The sequence below is a fragment of the Capsicum annuum genome, chromosome 1, assembly GCF_002878395.1.
Source record: "Capsicum annuum cultivar UCD-10X-F1 chromosome 1, UCD10Xv1.1, whole genome shotgun sequence".
Classification (NCBI taxonomy): Eukaryota; Viridiplantae; Streptophyta; class Magnoliopsida; order Solanales; family Solanaceae; genus Capsicum; species Capsicum annuum.
In genome coordinates this window covers 63104455-63128676 of record NC_061111.1, presented here as the reverse complement: position 1 = coordinate 63128676, position 24222 = coordinate 63104455, and the positions used below count along the sequence as shown (strand labels likewise).

Below are 24222 nucleotides of genomic sequence, written 5' to 3'. Positions count from 1 at the left end.
TTAACATTCTTTCTATGTTTTAGACGCTTAAAAATTCTTTATTTTTTCATCAATGCCCAAATTTGTGTCTCATGGTTGAACTCTTTTTAGCTTCAGCTTTCTTTCTATTAGTTCAAATTTATAAGAAGTGTATTAAAGTTTGTCTGAGATTGTATATTTTTCAGTGGGTAGACGTGGTGGTTTAATATTTAGGAAATTTCAATTTGTACTTTCAAGTGACTTAAAGAGTAAGTTTCACATGCATTAGCATTTGCACACAGCAATTTCTAGAAGCAAATGGATATGATTATGAAGTTACCATTCTCATATTTGATTGTGAATTTTTTAGCACTTAAATCATCTGTATCCGTCAATAAAATTTGTTTAATTGTGGTAGCTGCTAGTTTTTTATTTAGAGATCTCTCTCTAAATATAAAATCATTATTATTGTTATTCCTATTTTGCCCTCATGAAAAATTATTAAAAAAGTGGTTTTACTATTTTGTAAGGAAATAAAGAGATTAGAGTGTAAATTATATATACAAAAAAAGGATAGAGTGTAAGTTAAAAAAATAACACACATTGGGGTTCAAAATGCAACGGACCCTGTAATTTTCCCTGAAAAGAGTGTCAGTTGATACCCCTCGGATCCATGTGAATCCACCACAAGATTGCTTGCGACAGAGGAACCCGAAATTTTAATGGCATCTTTACATGAGCAGTCGGGCAAATCTACTATGTACTTTTTCTAGTCGGTGTACATAAATTATACATTTATTATATACAATCATACATGAATTATACATATATCATATCTGTCGGCTATTTTTAATTTAATCGATAAAATGTATAATTATTTAGGTTAATTATTTAATTTTTTTAGTAAGGAAATTTTGGGAAAAAAGAAGAAGATAAAAGGCGACATGTGACGTTCAAACTTGTGACATAAAATCTTATTTTAGTCAACTTTATCACTATACAAGAAGCTTCACTTATTTATATTTATAAGAAATTCAACAATTTGTATAATATTATATAATTAAAAGATTATCTTATCAAATTTGCAAGTATATGTTTTTAATGAAGGAGATTAAATTGAACTGCAACGAATGCTGCGGTTTTCCAGGTCCCTCTGAGATAACTTTTCAATCATTATTCAAGATTTCCATGAAGGCTTGAATGATAATGTAATGATGAGAAGGAGAATTCAACTTTAGAAAATAATTCAAGAGCTCCTCTAGATCTTCAGATGAATAGATTTCTTTCTCAGAGATCATTTGGAGCATGGATTTCTTGAAATCTTGAAATGGATCATCCGAATTAATCACGACCGCAAGAGTATTGCTAGTTTTTGGACATGTATCAATTTTGGATTCAGAATTCGTTTCTGATTGTGACAAATTGGTGCATGCATTTTGATTGGAACTAGGTGGAGATAATAATTTTGTGTTAAAGGAGTGGGTGGGGCAAGTGTGGTTATCATGAAATGGATTATCCAAATTCTTGACAAGAGCAAGGCTGCTGCCAATTTTTGAGCATGTATTGACTTTAGATTCTGAATTTACCTCAATTCGTGACAAATTGATATCATCATTTTGCTTTGACTTTGATGGAGATAATGGTTTTGTCTTATTGGATAAGGTTACAGAAGTGTGGTGGTCATGAAATGGATCATCCAAATTCTTGGCGACAATAAGACCGACGTCAATTTTTTGACATGTACTGATTTTAACTTCTGAATTCGTCTCTGACTGTGAAAAATTGGTGCCATAATTTTGATCAAAATTTAGTGCAGATAATGAATCTATGTTAGTAATGGAGAAGGGTTTGGAAATGTGGTTATCTTGAAATGGATCATCCGAATTTGTGACAACAACAAAGGTGTTATCAATTTCTGGACATGTACAAACTCTAGATCCTGAATTTGCTTCTGATTGTGACAAATTATTTTCATTTTGGTAAGAACTTGGTGGAGATAAGGAGCTTATGTCAATAGAGAATGTGGTGGAAGTCTGATCATCTTGATCAAAATCATCATTTTTATCATCAGCCATGGAATATACATGACCGTTGATCTCACAAGAATTTGTAGAAGTGTGACAAATATTGTTAGATGATGGATTTGTCTGAATAGGGATTTTGGGCTTTGGTTCTACTATATCTGCTAAATTTGGTTTGTTGCAACCACTACAACCTGCTCCATTGGATATGCATAGTTTCCCGAAATTCCATTTCTTGATCTTTGAAGACATTATAGAAGTAGATAGGAACAAAGAGGACAAATGGAGTTTAGTTTTCTTTTTTCTAGCCTCTTTCTTATTAGAGTGGGGTTAATATATCTTTTGAAGAGAAAAATGGGTAGGTGGGGTGAGTAAAAATACAAGATTATGAGAATTTGGTGGAGGAAAAGGATTTTGAGGATTGTTTTTGAAGAAAAGTTATTTATACCAAATGATATTAATTTAAAACTGTAGGATTCAACCGATATACTATAGTTAGGAGACTAATGGGATTTCTCCTTAGCAAAAGTCGATGTGCAACAATCATGATTTGTATCACTGATCGTCCAATTTTTAAAAATCACCAGGAGGTAAATAAACTCTCCTAATTAAAATCCTACTAACCCCTCAGAGATAAATCTTTTGTGAAAATCATACTTGTTTCTATTATATAATTAAAAACGTTTTCTTAAACCCTCATAATTAAGTGTTTATATAAAGGGGATCTTAATAGCTTGTTGACTATCTAAATTTTCATCATTTTAGTGAGAGTTTGATCCTCCATCTTGTAATGTATTAGTCGGGTAAACTACATAAATGATTTTTATATAGTTATATTGGGTGGTTTTGTTTTTTCTTCCCTTATAAGAATGGTCTTATAAAACTGGTCTTCATTCCTTTTTTTTTTTTTTTTTTTATATAACACAATTATCTATTTACCCTCAGTATCTCAAATATTTCTAAACAACTTCATACTTATTTATCTTTAAACTTTTATTTTACTTTAATTCTCATCTTTTCTTTTTTCTCTCTCTCTTTTTTTTTTGTAGTTTTTCTCGATGCTTACTTTTTTCCTTTTTCTCCTCTCAACTTCTATTTTTTTTAAAAAAAATCTCTTTTTTTTATATTTTACTTTGATATTTATTTTTTTTACTTTAGTTTTTCTCAACTCTTATATTTTTTCCTTTTCTACTCACAACTTCTATTTATTTTTAAATTTTTTTCTCTTTTTTTTTTTTTTTTTAAGTTTTCTCAATCTTTATTTTGGTTTTGTCTCTTCTTTTATTTTATCTCAACCTTTATTTTTTTTCTTTTCTTCCCTCGACTTCTATATTTTCTTTATTTTTGTTATTTTCTTTGATTTTAACTTTTTTCTTTTTAATATTTTTCTTCATTTTCTTTTTTTCATAATTTTATTATTCTTTTCTTTTCTTCGATTTCTTCCAATCAAGTTATGTCCATGAGCAAGAGTTGACGCTACATTTTAGAGGCAAGACTTATGACTTTCAAACAAGAAGTTACACTTCATGAGTAAGAGTTGACACTATTTCATTGTGTTTTGATTTATGCTCTATAACTCTTACCTTAGAGGCAAGACTTATCTCATGGACTTTCAAATAACAAATTATGCCCCAGGGACAAGAGTTGATTCTACCACGTTATGTTTTCATTTATGAGATATCCTACAACTCTTGCCTCAGAGGCAACACTTAGCTCAAGGACGTTCAATCAATAAATTATGCCTCACGGGAATGAGTTGACACTAATACGTTATGTCTTCATTTATGAAATGTTCTACAACTCTTGCCTCAGAGGCAAGACTTAGCTCAAGGTCTTTCAAACAATAAATTATGCCCCATGGACAAGAGTTGATACTACCACGTTATGTCTTTATTTATGAGATGTTCTACAACTCTTGTCGTAGAGGCAAGACTTAGCTTAAGGACTTTTAAACAACAAATTATGCCCCACGGGCAAGAGTTGACACTACCACATTATATATTCATTTTTGAGATGTTCTATAACTCTTTTCTTAGGGGCACGATTTATCCCAAGCATTTTCAAACAAGTTACGTACATTGGATAAGAGTCAACACTGACACATAGTATTTTTTACTTATGAAATGCTCCATAACTCTTGTCTTAGAGGTACGACTCAACCCAAGGACCATCAAACAATAAGTTATGCCCCATAGGAAAGCGTTAACACCACCACAATGTGTATTGATTTATGAAATGCTTTATAACTCTTTCCTTAGAGGCAAGACTTAAACTAAGGGCTTTCAAGCAACAAGTTGTGCCCTATGAGCAAGAGTTGACATTATCATATTGTGTTTTGATTTATGAGATATTTTATAACTCTTGCCTTAGAGGCAAGACTTAACTCAAATACTTACAAACAACAAGTTATGCTTCATGGGTAAGAGTTAACAAGAATTGACACTACCACGTTATATCTTCATTTATGAGATGTTCTACAACTCTTTTCTTAGGGGCACAATTTATCCTAAGAATTTTCAAACAAGTTACATACTTTGGGTAAGAGAACACTGACACATTGTGTTTCTTACTTATGAAATGCTCTATAACTCTTTTCTTAGAGGTACGACTCAGCCTAAGGACCATCAAACAATAAGTTATGCCCCATAGGAAAGAGTTGACACCACCACAATGCGTATTGATTTATGAAATGCTTTTATAACTCTTCCTTTAGAGGCAAGACTTAAACCAAGGACTTTCAAGCAACAAGTTGTGCCCTATGGGAAACAGTTGACATTATCATATTGTGTTTTGATTTATGAGATATTTATAACTCTTGTCTTAGAGGCAAGACTTAACCCAAGGACTTTCAAACAACAAGTTACACCCCATGGGAAAGATTTAACACTGTGACATTATGTTTTAATTTATGAGATGCTCTATAACTCTTGCCTTAGAGGCAAGATTTAGACCAAGGACTTTTAAACAACAAGTTATGCTTCATAGGCAAGATTTGACATTATCACATTATGTCTTGATTTATGAGATATTTTATAAATCAAAGACTTTCAAACAACAAGTTATGACCCACGGGTAAGAGTTGACACTACCACATTATATCTTGATTTATGAGATGTTCTATAACTCTTGCCTTAGAGGCACGAATTAGTCCAAGGACTTTCAAACAACAAGTTACGCCCCATGGACAAGATTTGATACTACCACTTTGTGTATTGATTTATGAGATATTCTATAACTCTTACCTTACAAGCAAGACTTAACTCAAGGATTTTCAAGCAACAAGTTATGCTTCACAAGCAAGACTTGACACTACCACATTGTGTCTTGATTTATGAGTTATTTTATAATTTTTTTCTTAAAGGCAAGACTATCACGACCCGATTTCCTCAGATCATGATGGCACCTACCATAATCCATCAGTAGTCAAGCCAACCCGTAGTCCAAAATGAATAGTAACGAACTACTCAATAATATAAGGAAAAGAATGCGGAATATATGAAATAAAAATCAATACATAGAAGAGTTCCAAAACCAGGTGGTATCAGTACAAGAGCTTCTAATATATAAAGAGTACAAAAGTGAAATATCAAGAGAAATACACTGATACAAATTAGAGACTAGTCTAATACATAAGAGAGAGATAAGTAATACTCCGAACAACAGGAGCTTACTCTAAGTCTTTGAACCATGGTTGCTCCGCACAACGCATACATTAACGACGATAACCCGTACTATGATCTGCAGGCTATAAAAGTGTAGTATAAGTACCAAACGAATGGTACTCAATAGGCTACTGCCAACTGAGCTCCAAAGATAAATCAGCTATATAAAACATATAAACAAAATGAAAACTACATCCAAGAGTCCAGAAATCATATGACAAGTCAATCAGATAGTAAGGAACAACTATCCTGTTCACGTCCAAGAGTCTACCATAAAACTAAGGAAGTATCAGGGTGAACTATCCTATTCTAGCTACATTCAATATAAGCCAATGTTATACTGTATATCCCAGGTCAATATACGAATATAGAGCAAAAGAAAAATATATATAGTAATATACAAGACAAAGAAATGACTATACCACATGAACAATGAAGGAAGGGATATACAGTAGTTTCATATCTTCGTTTAGCTAGATATATATATAGGAACATATACATATAAATACGAGGTCATCTCAAAGCATAACCTACATCATCATATTCTTATTTTGAGACCTCATTATAATAGAATCGGGATTTAAATACTATAATACTTAGGGTTTCTAATCCACATGGCTAGACATGAAAAATTATGCATAAAATGCAATCATAAGATAGGAGAGACCGAAGACATACCTCAAATCCTAAAACCAGATCAAATACCAATCTGTCATAAGCTAGCCATAATAATGATCATAACAATGATAACAACACTATCAATAACAATGTGAATAATCAGCTACTCCGGACAACCAAATACCTAGCTGAGCCTATGCGTACCCCCACCGCCCTTGGCTTGAAAGGTCCAATCAACTTACAACAACACAAGGTATATTCTTCGTCCATATCTATGCAACTATCCCATACCGGTTGATAGACATAGGTGTATGCTGGCGATAGGCAATGTGCATGTAGGAATGAATGAAAAATACACAATTAATATCACAAATGATCATAACTGTCCTCATCAATACCATCATCATCGTAATCAACCTCCAGCCTTTTCAGGTATCAATATATTATCAATATATCCTCCGGCCCTGTCGGGTATCAGCATCATCACAATAATATCCTTCGATCTTATCGGGTATCAATATTATCATAATAGTATCCTCCAGCCTTGTTGGGTATTAATATTATCACAATAGTATCCTCTGGCCTTACCGGGTATCAATATCATCATAATAGTGTCCTCCTTTCTTGTCGAGTCTCGATATCATCACAATAGTATCCTCTGGTATCGATATCATCACAATAGTATCCTCTGGTATCGATATCATCATAATAGTATCCTCTGGCCTTGTCGGGAATTAGTATCATCATAATAGTATCCTCCGGCCATGTCGGGTATCAATATCCTTACAATAATATCCTTCGGCCTTATCGGGTATCAATATTCTCACAATAGTATCCTCCCGCCTTGCCAGGTATCAATATCATCACACTAGTTTCCTCCAGCCTTGCCAGGTGTCAATAGCATCATAATAGTATCCTTCGACCTTTCCAAGTGTCAATATAATCATAATAATATCCTCCAGCCTTGTCGGGTATCAATAGCATCACAATAGTATCCTTTGACCTTGCCGGATATCAATTGCATCACAATTACCATAACCAAATAAGATACACTAAAATATTCATAAACATAGACATATCACCATAAAATATCTATCTAGTCAATACTTTCCAACTACTCGTTATTAGTTGACCAACCCTTATTATAATAGAATCACTAGTTTAATAGTCATCACATAACCTCTAGTTATTATCATAAACATTATCCTTCACATAATCCTTACTCACGGGATAGCAACTAACCACTTTTTATTAATTAGCCAACATCTATCATCTAGTAAAGGTTCATCACTACACCAAAAACACCATTTATCCACCATTCATTATTATCAAATAATCATCCTATATCATTAATAATTACTATAACACCTTACTACTTGTCACCTAACCATCTTTTATTAACTGAGACCATTCATTAACTAACCATCATTAGCTACCATGTATCAACTAAGCAAGATTCATTAACTAATACATTAGATTCCTAGCCATCAAGTGCTATTGTCCCCTAATAGACAACTAGTTACCACATAGCTTAACCGTCTAATAAGAAGAGTAGTCATAAGATCACATTTAAGCTATAATCCCATTATTTATAATGGTAAATAGTCATGAACATACCAAATCTATGCATACATACACAAGTATTCAATCAGTGGAATAATAAGAATCATACCACATCTTCCTCCGTCCCATACCATAGAGATGTGTATACAAACATATACATATTCATATTCATAAACTGTAATCACATAATTTATAATGATAAACAATTCTTGGCGATTCAATCAATATCATAACATAGCCCTTGGCCCATTAATTTATCCGAAATAATCACAACATCATAATCATGGCCTTAGGCCCATACATATATCCGATACTCATATCAATAATTATATTCATAAGTCGTAGCATATCTCTAATCATCTCATAAATAAGAGGCATCTCACATATAGGAGACATAATATCAATAATCATGTAATCATCTCTCACATAAGAGGCATCTCACATCTAGGAGACTTAATATAGATAGACATGCAATCATCTATAGGATATCTTGTTTCAATAGGTCATACATCATGACTACGAGGAATATCACTTCTCTATACCAATTTACAATTCCAAGAGGAACATCGTCTCGATAGGTCTAACAATCATGACTAAAGGAAATAGCAACTCTATAGGCCAATCATCAAGTCTAAGAGAAAATAATATCTTTATAGGCCACATGACGTATCTAGAAGGAATATCATCTCTAAATGCCCAATATCACTTTCACAAGGAGTATCATAACGATAACTCAAAAGCCACAATCTGGGAACATCAATACAAGTTACCAAGTTATGAAGTAACCTTATTCTAAGGTCTACTAGCCTCATCTATTTCTAAGATCCACACTAAGAGCACAAGACTTAACACAAACTTAGGTCTAAGTGGGCCGAACGATCCCACTTCTAATCGACACTTTCTATAATTATGCATACTATGCCCTTAACTAGGATAAGGTATCTATTTCATCTTCTAGATGTCAAGTAAGCCATATTCAAGCCTAAGATTGCTACTTCAACTTGAAACAAGGGTACTCAAGTCAACTCTACCCAACTTACAATTTCAAAACTACTACACTAGCCAAATAAGGCTAAATATACAAATCATGCTTCAAAAGTTAAAACCATATTCCAAACATAGCATTATATCATATCCATGCTATAACTAATCTAAACTATAGAGGGGAGACTGTAGGATACTAAAGGGTGATAAACATGCAATCTTACGAGTCCAAAACCCTCATCTAATCCACAAATATCAATATATCAAGGCCAAGTTATCCTACTCATAATCAAACCTAACATCCATAGTCACACACAATATATATAACACATCATCTATGAAGAAAAGTAGACAGAAGCCTACCTCAAGGCCAAACTGCAAAACCTCACTTCATGCACCATATGCTCGTCTTCACTTTATAATCCTCAAAATGCCATCATACTATAAAATCATAATCTAGTCATCAATATGTGTCTAATGATACCCATATTGCGCCATTGTGCTTCAAGTCCAAAAATGACAGCAAAATCTCAAGTGAGTCCCACATATGGAAAATGAGTTACTGATAACAACCCAATGTTCACACATGAATAAGGAATCATAACCCTCAAAGAATGGATGAAAACTAAGCATACTTTGGGCTAAAATCAAGCCCTTAGCTAAATTGGGGTTTTGGGTCCAAACTAACAAATTCAAGCACGAATTCAAGAAATTCTTACCTAAATCTTGAAGATAATTGTTATACAAGATGATAATTATGCTCCTAAGTCACCCCATGACTGATTTTGGGGCCCTTTATATAGCCCCTACAGCTAAAGAGATGCCGCTATCGCGATCATATAAGTTTTTGGCCGTCGGAACTCTTCCGAAATCCAAAGAACATGATCCAATAGTGAATTTTAAGTGTAAACCACATTTCAAATCCATTGGAATCATCAAAAATTTTATCGGAGATCATTTAGGCAAAAAGTGGGACCCATACCTATAGATTCATCACTTTTCATAAAATTCGCTCACTAGCCCAAAATATGTCCGGGAGGCTTGGGACCTAAACCAAGGTTCTCCCTAGCCTAAAATCAATATTTTGGACGTGATGGTGAAGTCAGATTTTCAATTGGAGGTCGTTTCTACCAAATGTAGGTCTCACACCTATTCTTTCTAATTTTCAACTTTCTGACCAATAGGTCAAAATAAGCTCGAGTGCATTGGGACACGAACCAAATGTCTACCTAGAATTAAATTGACATTCCGAATCTGCTGGCATAGTTGGAGTTTACATTTGAGATCATTTCACTTAAGTTTTCACCTGTTGGCTATTTGGAACCAGTGAAGATTTTAAAACAAGGAATTGGCTTTAAAAACCAAACAAATTGCTCGATAATTGAACTGTCAGTTCCAGTAAGTCATAAATGATTTAGGGCAGCTATGAAGAAGCTCAAGTGGTGAAGATAAGCATAAATATGGAAAATCACCTGAAGGGTCCTTATAATATCCACTACTAAAAGGAATTTCGTTCTCGTAAGTCAATGGATAAAAAAATCTCAAAAGCTTGAAAAGATGAGGTACTTGGCCCACATGCTCCAAGCATGACTTCTTAGATAACCTCTACAGAGAGAAAACACTTCTAAGAGATTTCACCACAGGTATCCCTTTTTCAACCAACACTCTTATTCTACTTCTAAAATAGTCAAAACTCAACTTCGATCGCTAACTGGCCTCCAAATGAACTGAAAAGGTTGATAAGCATAGACTGAACCACAACATACTAATACCATCTCTATTTGCACATAAATCCATAAAGGCCCATCCAAGGAAAAAGAAAACTAAGACATGAGTCATAAAACTGACTCAAAATCCAAAAATAACCTTCTTTTACCTTTTTGCACTTGCTATCTACTCTAAGATAGAAGGAAAATCACTTGAGTCTTATCCACACAGTCTTATCACGAAGAACTCAAATAACTAAAGATGATCCATTGAAAGTCCATAAGGCAAACATGCGAATAAGCTCATAAGTCTCTATATGGGTATACAAATGGAGATAATCACGAAACATAATCCATGCCAATGTTATAACCAGTCCAGATGAAAATTAAACTAAAATCTCAAAAGCCAAGGTATAACTACTCATCACTGAATATTCCACTCCAGGATGTCTCATCCACAGAGAATGAATACATACTAAATCTAACTCGAGAATATTACTACCACTGAGTAAATCATCCAAAATTTCCAAAGAAAGCAGAAACTCGAGGTCAAAGCTGAATTAACCAATACGAGGCCTATGGGCTATCATTTGAACACTTATTAACTATAATCCAACCAAAGTCTAGAAGACCAAATAGGCAACCACGGAGTAGGCTCAACCAACCTATAAATGAAATTTGAACAAGCACAAGTCTAAAACAAAAGTTACACGTAAGCTTTACAACACCAAGATGAAATCTCAATACTAAGGCTGAATCGCTCATTCTCAATTATCTAAATCAAAACTAAAAATGGGTAGTCATTAATACTCCAAATCTATCATACTTCCCAATCGTCTTTCTAAGGAGACAACATCCAAAACTAAGCCAATAAGGCTATATCAATGTCAACTATCTCAAATTGACTCTAGAAACCAAATCTAACATATTCGAGATAAATTATACCAAGCCATAATCAAGACATATCTAGAGAGAAAAATAACCACAGGGATAACCACTGACTGATAACACAAGCAACCAACTCTGTATCAGCTGGAGAGAATGAAACATAGCCGCAAAATAAAAGTTATGCCAAAGAAAAAATCACTGGCTGAAAATGCATATAACTTACTCCATATCCACTGGAGGGCATGACCTATCTAAACATACTCAAAACTTCTCAAGGCTGAAAGCTACAACAGTGAAGGCAAAATCTTTAGCAACTAGGAAAAATGCAACTTAAGCTGGGAACTAACCAATCAATACTCCATATAGGCAAAGAAATAGCCATAGGGTCATATCATCGAGGAGAATTACTCTACCAAGCCTCACTAAGCCAAACAAATGCTGAAATAAGGATTTCCTGAATCCACCTAAGAACAACATCATCGAAGAAGAAATACTAATCTCAAAACCAAGGTCAGAGTTGAGAGAACCACCAGAGTACCAATAACTTAAGATAAAGAGTTTCTAATTTTCCAACTTAAGAAGCGATCACAAGAAAGGCCACCTGCCTCTAACTCTCTAACACCACTTAAGGAAAAACCACATCACAATAACAAATAAGTATCTAATCTCCACACTAACAACTAGGAAAACAATCCCAAGGGTACGAACCCAACGTACCTATAAGATGAATCCACGATATGTCAACATCAACATTAAAATTACTATCGAATGATGAAATAGCCATAAACAAAGAAAGAACCTCAAATTGGTCAATATCACAAATGGGTTATACCGGAAGAGATAGCCAAAACAAAATTATTCACAACCCAGGAGGTAAGTCTAAGAATCTCAAACTCAAAAACAGGCAACGTAACTAAATTGTCAACTCAAAAACAAAAAGAACCATGAAAGGTCAACTTATCTTTGATACCATATACATCCTCTAAATTGATCTAATACAGCTAACCAAAAGGGAACACAGTCGACCTCACCACGCTTGGGCAAAGAAATCATCAAATTGGGTTATATCTACTCAAGCCACCAAATAATATCACAAGAAAATAAAAGTCTAACTAGATAACACTAGTTTATATAGCTACCCAGCAAGAATCAAATTCATCATGTAACAATCATCAAGTAATATCAATAACCTCACATAGTTATAGCAGTAGCAATAATAATATCAGTATCAATATACTGAACAAGTGGTACCAAAATGAATATCAATATCATTTACCACTCAATGGCCACAACAAGGCTAATATGCCAAGATAAATGGGACTCGAACCCAAAACCACTCCTATAAGGGAAAAACATCAATATATATCAACTCCATCCACTACTAAAATAAATAAACCACGGAGTAGTAACATAATCATGAATTCAATAATAAGACACAAAATAACAGATATAAATTCATCAAGGCATACAATTATCAATGGGTATGAAAACCCCAATACACATAATAAGAGATAAATATAAAAAATAAAAGCACACCAATTGTGATAACATCCACAGTCACATGCCTGATGGGCATAGGGAAAATAAATCTGAATGGGTCTAAATCAAACCAACCAACTGAATCATCAACTGAGGCACCAAGCACACTATCTCTAACTAAAGATGTCACAATATTACAAACTTATTAAACTAAGCTAAATGAATGGAATCTCATGTTAGGGACACACCCTAGATTAGTAGTCAGTCTCTCTGCGGCCATAGAAATTCCTAAAGCATCAATATGAGAGAACACAAACTGAACCCAAATGGCTGGCCCGCTGACGCTTAGAGAAATTTGCAAAATTATGTCCAAACTTTTGAAATTACTTGTCTTAGGAACTTTAGGCTGGCGGGGAATACATGCTAACTCTAGCTGATCATCTATCTCATACCAAGGGTATTCTCTGACCAGTGTCTCATCACAACACAACCAAACCAAGATCCTAGAATACTTTGAGATATTGCCCTTCATAATCCAGAATAGCCACCACGGTCAAAGAACTATATTACACTCTGTAAGTCAAATGGGGACTCTTCTCAAAAATTTTTTTAGCTGCTACTGAAGATCTTTGATATCCATCTCTGACTCTCTAGTTTGATGTTGTTATGAAATTTTAGAAATGCATGTTGGAGTCTTGTCCACATCTATCGATAATATTGCATCATCCTTCAGGGATAGAATAGAGTCAAAGAATGTGTTCAAGATTCATAGGAATACGAACACACGATAAGGAGTCAGGAAGTGAATTTACTAAAATATCATTGTTGCCTCCCGAAATAGGTTAAGGATGTTTTCGTACCAACCCAAAGGACTCTACTAACACTTAGCTCTTATACTCATGACCCAATTTTCTCAGGTTATGATGGAGCCTATCATAACCCACTAGTAGGCAAGCCAACCCGTAGTCTAGAGCAACTAGTAACGGACTACTCAATAATATAAGGAAATAAATGCGGAATATGTGAAATAAAGATCAATACATAGAAGAGTCCCAAAACCAGGTGGTATCAGTACAAGAGCTTCTAAAATATAAAAAGTACAAAAGTGAAATATCAAGAGAAATACACTGATACAACTTAGAGACTAGTCTAATACATAAGAGAGAGATAAGTAATACTTTGAATGTTAGGAGCTCACTCTATGTCTCTGAACTAGGGCTAGTCAACACAATGCATACATTATGTAAGACCCCATAAAATCCTAAATCTTAATTCAGTCCTTTAAGCTTGTCAAAAGGTCCCAGACTTAGAAAATTCTAGCTAGGTTCCCAGACTTAGACTATTATTGGCCTTCGAAAGTTAGCAATCTCCATTTTCCACCTTAACATCCTTTAATGGTCCGTAATTTTATTAATTCATGATCAGGAAGGTCAATAGGTGTTTCCGAACAAGTTTTGGATTTCTTAAATACGTTTAGATTATGTTTAGAGTCCCAAAATAGTGGAACAACGTGATCATGGTGCACCGCATCACCAATTGCGTTGGTCAACATCTGTGCAGGCTGCCAGAGCCAAAATTTCTAAGGCTCTACATAATCATGGCGCGACACATTAGGTATCGCATCCCAGCCATCAACGGGCCACGTCGCTTGTAGTGTCGACACCCAATTTTTAGTCATTAAATGGCCGCATCCTCAAGGGCAAAAAAGTCAATTTCTCACCCCTATATAAGTCTAAAACACGAGATTAAGTCCCAATTCAACCTAAATACACTTCACTCTCTTAGAATCCATTAAGAACAAGCTTAGAATTTTCAACTGAGGATCCAATTTCTAGAGTTTCACCATTAGTTTTGAAGAATCTTCAATCCAAGGTATGCATAGTGTTGATTTATGGATTCCTTTCACCCATAAAGACCAAGAACCCTATTTTAAATTATAAATCACGATGTTTATGTTGTGGGTTGTTTTGTAACCATGTTTATCTTGTTGTACGATTTCCAAGTTGGAATGTTTACGTGTTTTTCATGAAACTCCGTTAACATGCAAGTTGAAATCCATGAATTTAGTTGTTTATGATGTGTAATTTGATGATTATACCTATGCCCTAAGTTATGCATGTATGGTGTTTGATAAAATGCCTAAGAGGATAGAAATTATGTATTATAGCTCAATCGTGACCCGTATGATAAATGCATGTTTTACCCTTATGTTCAAAGGACTCCCATGCTATTGTGGTGTAACGTAGATATTTGTTGGAATTATCATGATGTTAGAGTATGAAATTATGACATTGATTATATACATTCCTACCATGTACAAGATTATGATAACCATGTACCTCATGAAATTCCCAACTTATTGTATTATGGATTGTTGGTCACGTATTTAAGAATGTCATGCCTTTCAGTTTCATTCTATCGAGTCCTGGGTGTACTTGTACCCGATAATTTAGTTGTGTGCCTAGAGCTAGTGTCATGTTTCCAAGATAGTCTCAGTCAATCCATGATCCATATAACTCCGTCAGTCATGTGACTCAGAAAAACTCAGTAGTTCTAGAAACCTCACAAAGCTCAGTAATTCAGTAATCTCAGTAGTATTCCGTTAGTCCATGAAACTTAATGAACTCAGTCCAGTTCAGTTCAAATAATCATGTTCAGTTTCTATTCAGATAGGAGTAGGATTTAGCACCGAGTGAACCCAAGGATGGGAACTCACCTGCTAGTTAAGGGTGTGATTCTTAGAAGCAATCTTGCATTCCAAAACTACATAGCCAACGTAGGTTGAGACATCAACCTGTTAGTTAAGGGTTGATGAGGTGGATTATCCTGTCAGATGAGGGTTCCACCATTCTCATTAGAGTACCTGCCAGATGAAGGTCACTCATAGCTTGTATTTACCAGTGGCACGATATTGATACCCTTCCAATTGGGGTCACATATTGGACCCCAACTTAGCTATATTGCTTTATTTGGGGCATGTTGGTTAGATGAATACTTCTCACAATTACAGTTTCAGTCTTAGTCTCAGTAATAGAACTCAGATAGTTCTACAAAAATCAGGACTGTCAGATACAATTGCTCAGCTCAGTACAGAACTCAGCTAGTCCCATCAAAACTTAGACTTTTAGACACAGTCGCTCAGTATCAATTATATCAGTTACCAGTAAATCATGTTATCAGTATTCAGACTTAGTAGTCAGTATCATCACGAATTCAGTTACAATAACTATTTCATGTATGTATTCTCGCATTCATGTTATACAGTCAGTTAGCATTATTCATGCATATAAACCCTTTGCATTTAACCCACCTCACTTGTATACCATTACATTCAATCATACTAATGCATTTTCACTATGGTTTTTTATACCATAGGTTCAAAAGTACGAGCTCCAGAGCATCCTTAGTATATCAGATGTTCAGAAGCCAGACTAGCAGTGAGTACTCATCATTCAAGGATAGCATGATTATTTTACTACTTTATTATTTTAGTAGTTCAAAGTTAGTTAGGGACATGTCTCATCAACTCTACCATTTTTAGACAATTTATAAGCTTCCAGACTACAGTATGTTCAAACACTTTATTTCAGTTTTTATTTTGGTATTGATATACCGTACTCTCAGATGTTATGTTTTATTAGTTATTTGAATATTATGGCCTCTCTGCCTTTATTTCTGTATTTATGCAGTATATTATGCAGTGTTCAGGTACAGATATCAGTCATGGGTTAGCTTGTGACCTTTCGGAGTTATGAGCACTGTGTAGCATTCTAATACCAGATTCGGGGCATTACAAACTTGGTATAAGAGCCTAAGGTTCAACAGTGTCCTAGGAAGTCTAAAAGAAGCATCTAGTAGAGTTTTGTATATCAGTTTGTTGTGCGCCACATTTATGTGCAGGAAGCTATAAGATGTTTTAGGAACAGTTTCCCATCTTTCAGTATTCATGTCATGCCAGTGAGCATAATCTCAAGTTAATATCTCAGTCTAATCCTTTTCTATTCTATTTACAGAACATGCCTCCCAAGAAGAGAACTGGAAATCAGTCAGCCCCTCAGCTTGAAGATCCTTTTGGTGAATATGTTTCTAATGTAGAGTTCAGAGCTGCATTCACTACTCTTGCTCAGTTAGTTACTGCTCAAAATGAACGACCAGCTATCGTTCTGGCCAACCTAGTGTCCAATTCAGCTGCAGTCAGGATTTGGGACTTCACCCGAATGAATCCTCCATCCTTTTTTGGGTCTACGTCAGGAAAGGATCCTCCAAAATTCCTTGACCAAGTTCAGAAAGTTACGGATATCATGGGGGTTACTTCTAGTGAGACTGATGAGCTAGCTGCATATCAGTTGAGGACATTGCTCATACTTGGTTCAAACAGTGGAATTCAGAGAGGTCAGTTGATGCAGGATCCATAGAGTGGAAGGATTTTGTCACCGCATTCTTAGATAGATTCTTTCCCCTAAAGCTAAGAGAAGCTAAGGTATTAGAATTTATCAACCTCAGGCAGGGCAACATGACGGTGAAAGAGTATTAAGTTTACTCAATTAGCCAGATATGCTTCTTATATGATTGCAACTAATAGGGCCAAGATGAGTAAGTTTATTTCTGGGGAGAATGATAGTATAGTTAATGAGTGCAGGTCCGTAATGTTAAATAGTGATATGAATGTAGCCAGGATTATGACCCATGCTTAACACATAGAAGAGCAGAAGATTAAAATGGGGGATAAGCAGAATAAGAGAGCAAGGATAGGTAGTTTCAACTTTGCTCAGCCTAAGTTAGAGAGAAGAAACCGTTCTTAGTTTCTTTCTAAGTCATTAGTTCTAGCTTCTTCTTCAGATAGTGCTCTAGTGTTGAAATTCAGGGATGGAAGCAGAGATAGGGCGCTAGGCACTAAGTCTCAAGGTAGTGTTAGCAGTGCCTGAACCAATCCTCTTTGTCAAACTTATGGAAAACACCATTAGGGTATTTGTAGAGATGGCAGCGATATTTATTTCGAATATGGCAAGCAGGCCACAGATTCAGAGATTACCCTCAAATAGGTTCCCAGAGTCAGCAGAACCATTCCTCAGCTCAGACCGATCGCCCAAATCAGTAGGGTGCCACTTCCAGTGCTACTAGTGGACAATGCCCAAACAAACTTTATGCTCTCTAGTACTAATTAGATCAGAAAAATTCTCCTGATGTGGTTACTGGTACATTACAGATTTTTCACTTGCATATTTATGCTTCGCTAGATCTAGAAGCCTCTTTGTCCTTTGTTACTCCTTATATAGTAGTTAATTTTGAAATCAGCCCCAAAATTCTAGTAGAGCCCTTTTTAGTATCTACCCTAGTGGCTAAAACCATCATAGCCCGGTGGGTACACAGGAACTGCCCGATTATGATATCTCAGAAAGTCACTTTAGCAGACTTAGTCGAATTAGAGATGACCGATTTTGATGTCATTCTTGGTATGGATTGACTTCATTACTACTATGCCATAGTTGACTGCAGAAATAAAGTTGTCCAATTTTAATTTTCGAATGAACCTTCCTAGAATAGAGGGGTAGTACTTCAGCTTTCAAAGGTCAGCTTGTTTCCTACCTTTGAACAAGGAAAATAATATCTAAAGGACGTGTCTATCATCTTGTTTGAGTTAAGGATACTAGTTCTGAAACTCCTAGTCTTGAATCAGTCCCAGTTATGAATGAATATTCAGATGTCTTTCCAGAAGATCTTCCTGGAATTTCTCTCAAAAGGGAAATAGACTTCGACATTGATCTTCTTCCAGATACTCAGCCTATATCTATCCCGCCATACAGAATAGCACCAGCAAAACTTGAGGAATTGAAAGAATGGTTAAGGAATATCTTAGATAAGGGATTCATCAAACCTAGTATTTCCTTGTGGGATGCACCAGTCTTATTCGTGCGAAAGAAAGACGTTTCTCTCAGAATGTGCATTGATTACCATTAACACAATAAAGTAATAATCAAGAACAAGTATCCACTTCCTAGAATCGATGACTTGTTTGACCAACTTCAGGGTGCCAACTATTTTTCTAAGATAGACCTCAGATCGGGATATCATCAGCTCAGAGTCTGGGAATGTGACATTTCAAAAATAGCATTCTGAACTCGGTATGGTCATTTTGAATTCTTAGTCATGTCCTTTTGTCTTACCAATTCCCCAACAACTTTCATGGACTTGATAAACCAGTGTTCAAGTAGTACTTGAACATGTTCATCATAGTCTTCAGAGATGATATCCTTGTCTATTCCTGCAGTGAGCATGAACATGCAGACCATCTCCGAACAGTGCTTCAGACTCTCAAAAATCATTAGTTGTTTGCTAAATTCAGTAAGTGTGAATTTCAGCTATGATCAGTAGCATTCCTTGGCCATATCATTTTTGGTGATAGAATTAGAGTAGATGAGGGTCACTCACAGCTTGTCCTTACCAGTGGTGCGGTATTGACACTTGCCTTTGATTGAGTTTGCATAAAACAACAGCTATCATTCCAACATTTGGATGTCTTCATTCAAAGCTCTCTATGGTAGGAGATAAAAATCTCTAGTCAGTTGGTTCGAAGCTAGTGAGGCTTCAGTTATAGGGCTTGTCTTAGTATTCAATGCCTTAGAAAAAGTCCAATTGATCAGAGAAAGACTCTGAGCTGCTCAGAGTCGATTGAAGTCTTTTGTAGATGTGCGCAGAAAGAATCTCGAGTACAAGATTAGTGACTATGTCTATCTAAAGATCTCTCCCATGAAGGGAGTGAAGAGATTCGATAAGAAGGGAAAGGTCAGTCCTCGATATCTTGGTCCCTTTGAAATTCTCAGTCACTTTGGTAAAGTAGCTTATGAGCTCGAGTTGACTTTAGATCTAGCCTTAGTTCATCCAGTTTTCCATGTCTCTTTGATCAAGAAGTACATAGGTGACCCAGCAGTTGTAGTCCCTATTTAGAGCATAGATGTTCAGAACAACCTCTCTTATGAGGAGATTCCAGTTGAAATCCTTGACTGTCAGACTCGTAGACTGAGGAACAAAGAAGTCCCTCTAGTCAAAGTTCTTTGATAGAATCAGTCCTTAGCGGGAGCTACTTGGGAAGCAGAAGTGGACATGCGTACCAAGTATCCTCACCTTTTCTCTACTAACTCAGACTCAGCCCAAGGTAATAGTTCTCCTTAAGCTTTAAGTTTCATGTTCAGATTTCAGCCACAACTTGGTATCCAGTTCATGATCAGAATTCCATTATAAACTCGGTATCGATTACCATTGCATATTCAGTCATGCATTCATGTATCAGTTAAGTCATATAATCATGCATCAGATATGTATTCTCATTGTAAGAAACTCAGATCATCAGAATACTCAGTCATGCATTCATGAATCAGTTACACATGCATCAGATATGTATGCTCAGTATGATATATTTAGTTATCATTCATGCCAGTCATGGAATCATGTTTCAGTTGTTCATGTTCAGTATGTACGTCAGTTTGTCTTTTCTCCCCTCTTAGTCAGTCTCATTCAAGGGTGAATATTCTTAAGGGGGAGACATTGTAAAACCCCATAAAATCCTAAAGCTTAATTCAGTCCTTTAAGCTTATCAAGGGGTCCCAGACTTAGAAATTTTTGGCCTTTGAAAGTTGGCAATCTCATTTCGCCACCTTAACGTCCTTTAATAGTTCGTATTTTTATTAATTCATGATCAGGAAGTTCAATAGGTGTTCTCAGATAAGTTTTGAATTTTTTAGAACACGTTTAGATCATGTTCAGAGTCCTAAAATAGTGGATCAATGCGATCATGGCGCACCGCATTGTAAATCGCATTGGTCAACATCTGTGCAGGCTGCCAGAGCTAAAACTTCTAAGGCTCGACATTATCATGGCGTGGCATGTCGAGTATTGCATCGCAACCATCAACACGTTGTGTCTCTTGTAGCATCGGTACCCAGGTTTTAGTCATTAAATGACCGTGTCCCCAAGGGAAAAAGGGATAATTTTCCACCCCTATATAAGTCTAAAACACAGGATTAAGTCTCAATTCAACCTAAAAACACTTATCTCTCTCAAAATCCATCAAGAACAAGCTTAGGGTTTTCAACTGAGGATCCAATTTCCAGAATTTCACCATTAGTTTTCAAGAATCTTCCATCCAAGGTATGCATAGTGTTGATTTATGGATTCCTTTTATCCATAAAGCTCAAGAACCCTATTTCAAATTATAAATCATGATGTTTATGTAGTGGGTTATTTTGTAACCATGTTTATCTTGTTGTACGATTCGCAAGTTGGAATCTTTACGTATTTTTCATGAAACTACGTTAGCATGCAAGTTGAAATCCATTAATTGAGTTGTTTATGATGTGTAATTTGATGATTACACCTATTCCCTAAGTTGTGCATGTATGGTGTTTGATAAAATGCCTAAGAGGATAGAAATTGTGTATTATAGCTCAATTGTGACCCATATGATAAATGTATGTTTTACCCTTAAGTTCAAATGACTCCCATGCTATTGTGGTGCAAGTTAGATATTTGTTGGATGCTTATGATGTTAGAGTATGAAATTATGACATTGATTATATGCATTCCTACCATGTACAAGATTATGATAACCATGCACTTTATGAAATCCCCAACTTATTGTATTATGGATTGTTGGTCACGTATTCAAGAATGTCATGCCTTGTCAGTTACCTTCTATCGAGTTCTGAGGGTACTTGTACCCGACAATTTAGCTGTGTGCCTAGAGCCGTATCATTTTTTCAAGATACTCTCAGTTAAGCTATGATCCATAGAACTCAGTCAGTCATGTGACTTAGGAAAAACTTAGTAAACTCAATAATTCCAGAAACCTCAGAAAGCTAACTAATTCAGTAATCTTAGTAGTATTTTGTCAGTCAACGGAACTCAATGAACTCAGTCCAGTTCAATTTAAATAGTCATGTTCAGTGTCTATTCAGATGGGAGTAGGTTTTAGCACCGAGTGAACCCAAGGATGGGAACTCACCTGTCAGTTGAGGGTGTGATTCTTAGAAGCAATCCTTACGTTCTAGAACTATGTAGCCACCATAGGTTGAGATATTAACCTGCCAATCAAGGGTTGATGAGGTGGATTAACCTGTCAGATAAGGGTCCCACCATTTTCATTAGAGTACCTGGCAGATGAGGGTCACTCACAGCTTGTCCTTACCAATGGCGCGGTATTGACACCCTTTTAATTGGGGTTATAAATTGGACCCTAACTCAGATATATTGCTTTATTTGGGGCATGTCGGTTAGATGACTACTTTCTACAGTTATAGTTTCAGTCTCAGTCTTAGTAATAGAACTAGATAGTTCTACAGAACTTAGGACTGTCAGATACAGTCACTCAGCTTAGTACAGAACTCAGCTAGTTCCATCAGAACTTAGACTGTCAGATACATTCACTCAGTATCAGTTATATCAGTTACCGGTAACTCATGTTATCATTATTCAGACTCAGTAGTCAGTATCATCATGAATTCAGTTACAATAACTTATTTATGCATGTATTCTCACGTTCATGTTATACAGTCAGTTAGCATTGTTCATGCATATAAACCCCTTGCATTAAACCCACCTCACTTGCATACCAGTACATTCAATTGTACTGATACATTTGCGCTATGGTGTTTTATACCTTAGGTTCGAAAATACGAGCTCCAGAGCATCCTTAGTAGATCAGACATTAAACAGCCAGACTAGCAAAGAGTCCTTATCATTCGAGGATAGCATGATTATTTTATTACTTTATTCTTTTAGTAGTTCGAAGTTAGTAGGGGACATATCTAATTAACTCCACATTTTTTAGATAGTTTAGAGGCTTCCAGACTACAGTATGTTCAGACACTTTATTTCAGTTTTTGTTTTGGTATTGATATACCGCACTCTCAGATGTTATGTTTTATCAGTTATTTAAACCTTATAGCCTCTCAACCTTTATTTCCATATTTATACAGTATATTATACATTATTCAGGTACAGATATCAGTCATGGATTAGCTTATAGCCTTTCGGGGTCATGAGCACCGTGTAGCATTTCGGGTACCAGATTTGGGGCATCACACATTAATGGTGATAACTCGTACTATAATTTATAGGCTGCAAAAGTGTAGTATGAGTACCAAATGAATGGTACTCAGTAGGCTACTACCAACTGAGCTCCAAACATAAAGCAGATATATACAACATATAAACAGAATAGAAACTGCACCCAAGAGTCTAGAAATCATATGATAAGTCAATAAGATAGTAAGAAACAACTATCCTGTTCATGTCCAAGAGTCTAACCTAATAAAACTAAGGAAGTATTAGGTTGAACTATCCTATTCTAGATACATTCAATTTATGTTAATGTTATACTGTATATCCCAGGTCAATACACGAATAAAGAGCGAAATAAAAATATATATAGTGATATACAAGGCGAAAAAATGACTATACAACATGAACAACGAAGGAAGGGTTATACGGTAGTTTCATAGCTTCATATAGCTAGATATATATATATATATATAGGTACACATACATATAAATACGAGGTCATTTCAAAGCATAACCTATATCATCATATTCTCATTTTGAGAACTCATTATAATAGAATCGGGATTTAAATACTATCATACTTGGAGTTTCTAATCCACATGGATAGACATGAAATAATCGTGCATATTAATGCAATCATAAGATAGGAGAGGCCAAAGACATACCTCAAATCCCGATACCGGATCAAAGATCAATCTGTCATAAGCTAGCCATAATAACAATCATAACAATGATAACAAAAATATCAATAACAACATAAATAACCGGCTACTCTGGACAACCAAATACCTAGCTGAGCCTATGCGTACCCCCACCGCCCCAGGATCAAAAGGTCCAATTAACATACAACAACACAAAGTATATTCTTCAGCTATATCTATGCAACTGTCCCATACCGGCTGATAGACATAGGTGCATACTAGTGATAGGCAATGCGCATGCAGGAATGAATACAAAGTACACAATAAATATCACAAATGATCATAACTATCCTCATCGGGACTATCATCATTGTAATAAACCTATGGCCTTATCGAGTATCAACATATCATCAATATATCCTCCAAACTTGTCGGATATCAACATCATCACAAAACTATCCTTCAGTCATGTCGGGTATCAATTTTATCATAATAGTGTCCTCTGACCTTGTCGAGTATCAATATCATCACAATAGTATCCTCCGACCTTGCCAGGTATCAATATCATCACAATAGTATCCTCCAGCCATGCCGGGTATCGATATCATCATAATAGTGTCTTCGGCCTTGCCTGGTATTAATGTCA

The 24222-nt window shown here is 35.5% G+C and overlaps 1 protein-coding gene across 1 annotated transcript; it reads right to left on the bottom strand.

The window, feature by feature from the left end:
* Positions 1-915: 915 nt before the first annotated feature.
* On the bottom strand, positions 916-2663 carry LOC107844375. The gene has a single exon (XM_016688809.2). It carries the CDS (start codon positions 2229-2231, stop codon positions 1125-1127), a length of 1107 nt encoding a protein of 368 aa, XP_016544295.1. The 5' UTR covers positions 2232-2663; the 3' UTR covers positions 916-1124.
* Positions 2664-24222: the final 21559 nt, after the last annotated feature.

Coding starts and splice junctions, on each gene's coding strand:
- LOC107844375 (XM_016688809.2), bottom strand. CDS start 2,231: ATGTCTTCAAAGATCAAGAAATGGAATTTCGGGAAACTATGCATATCC.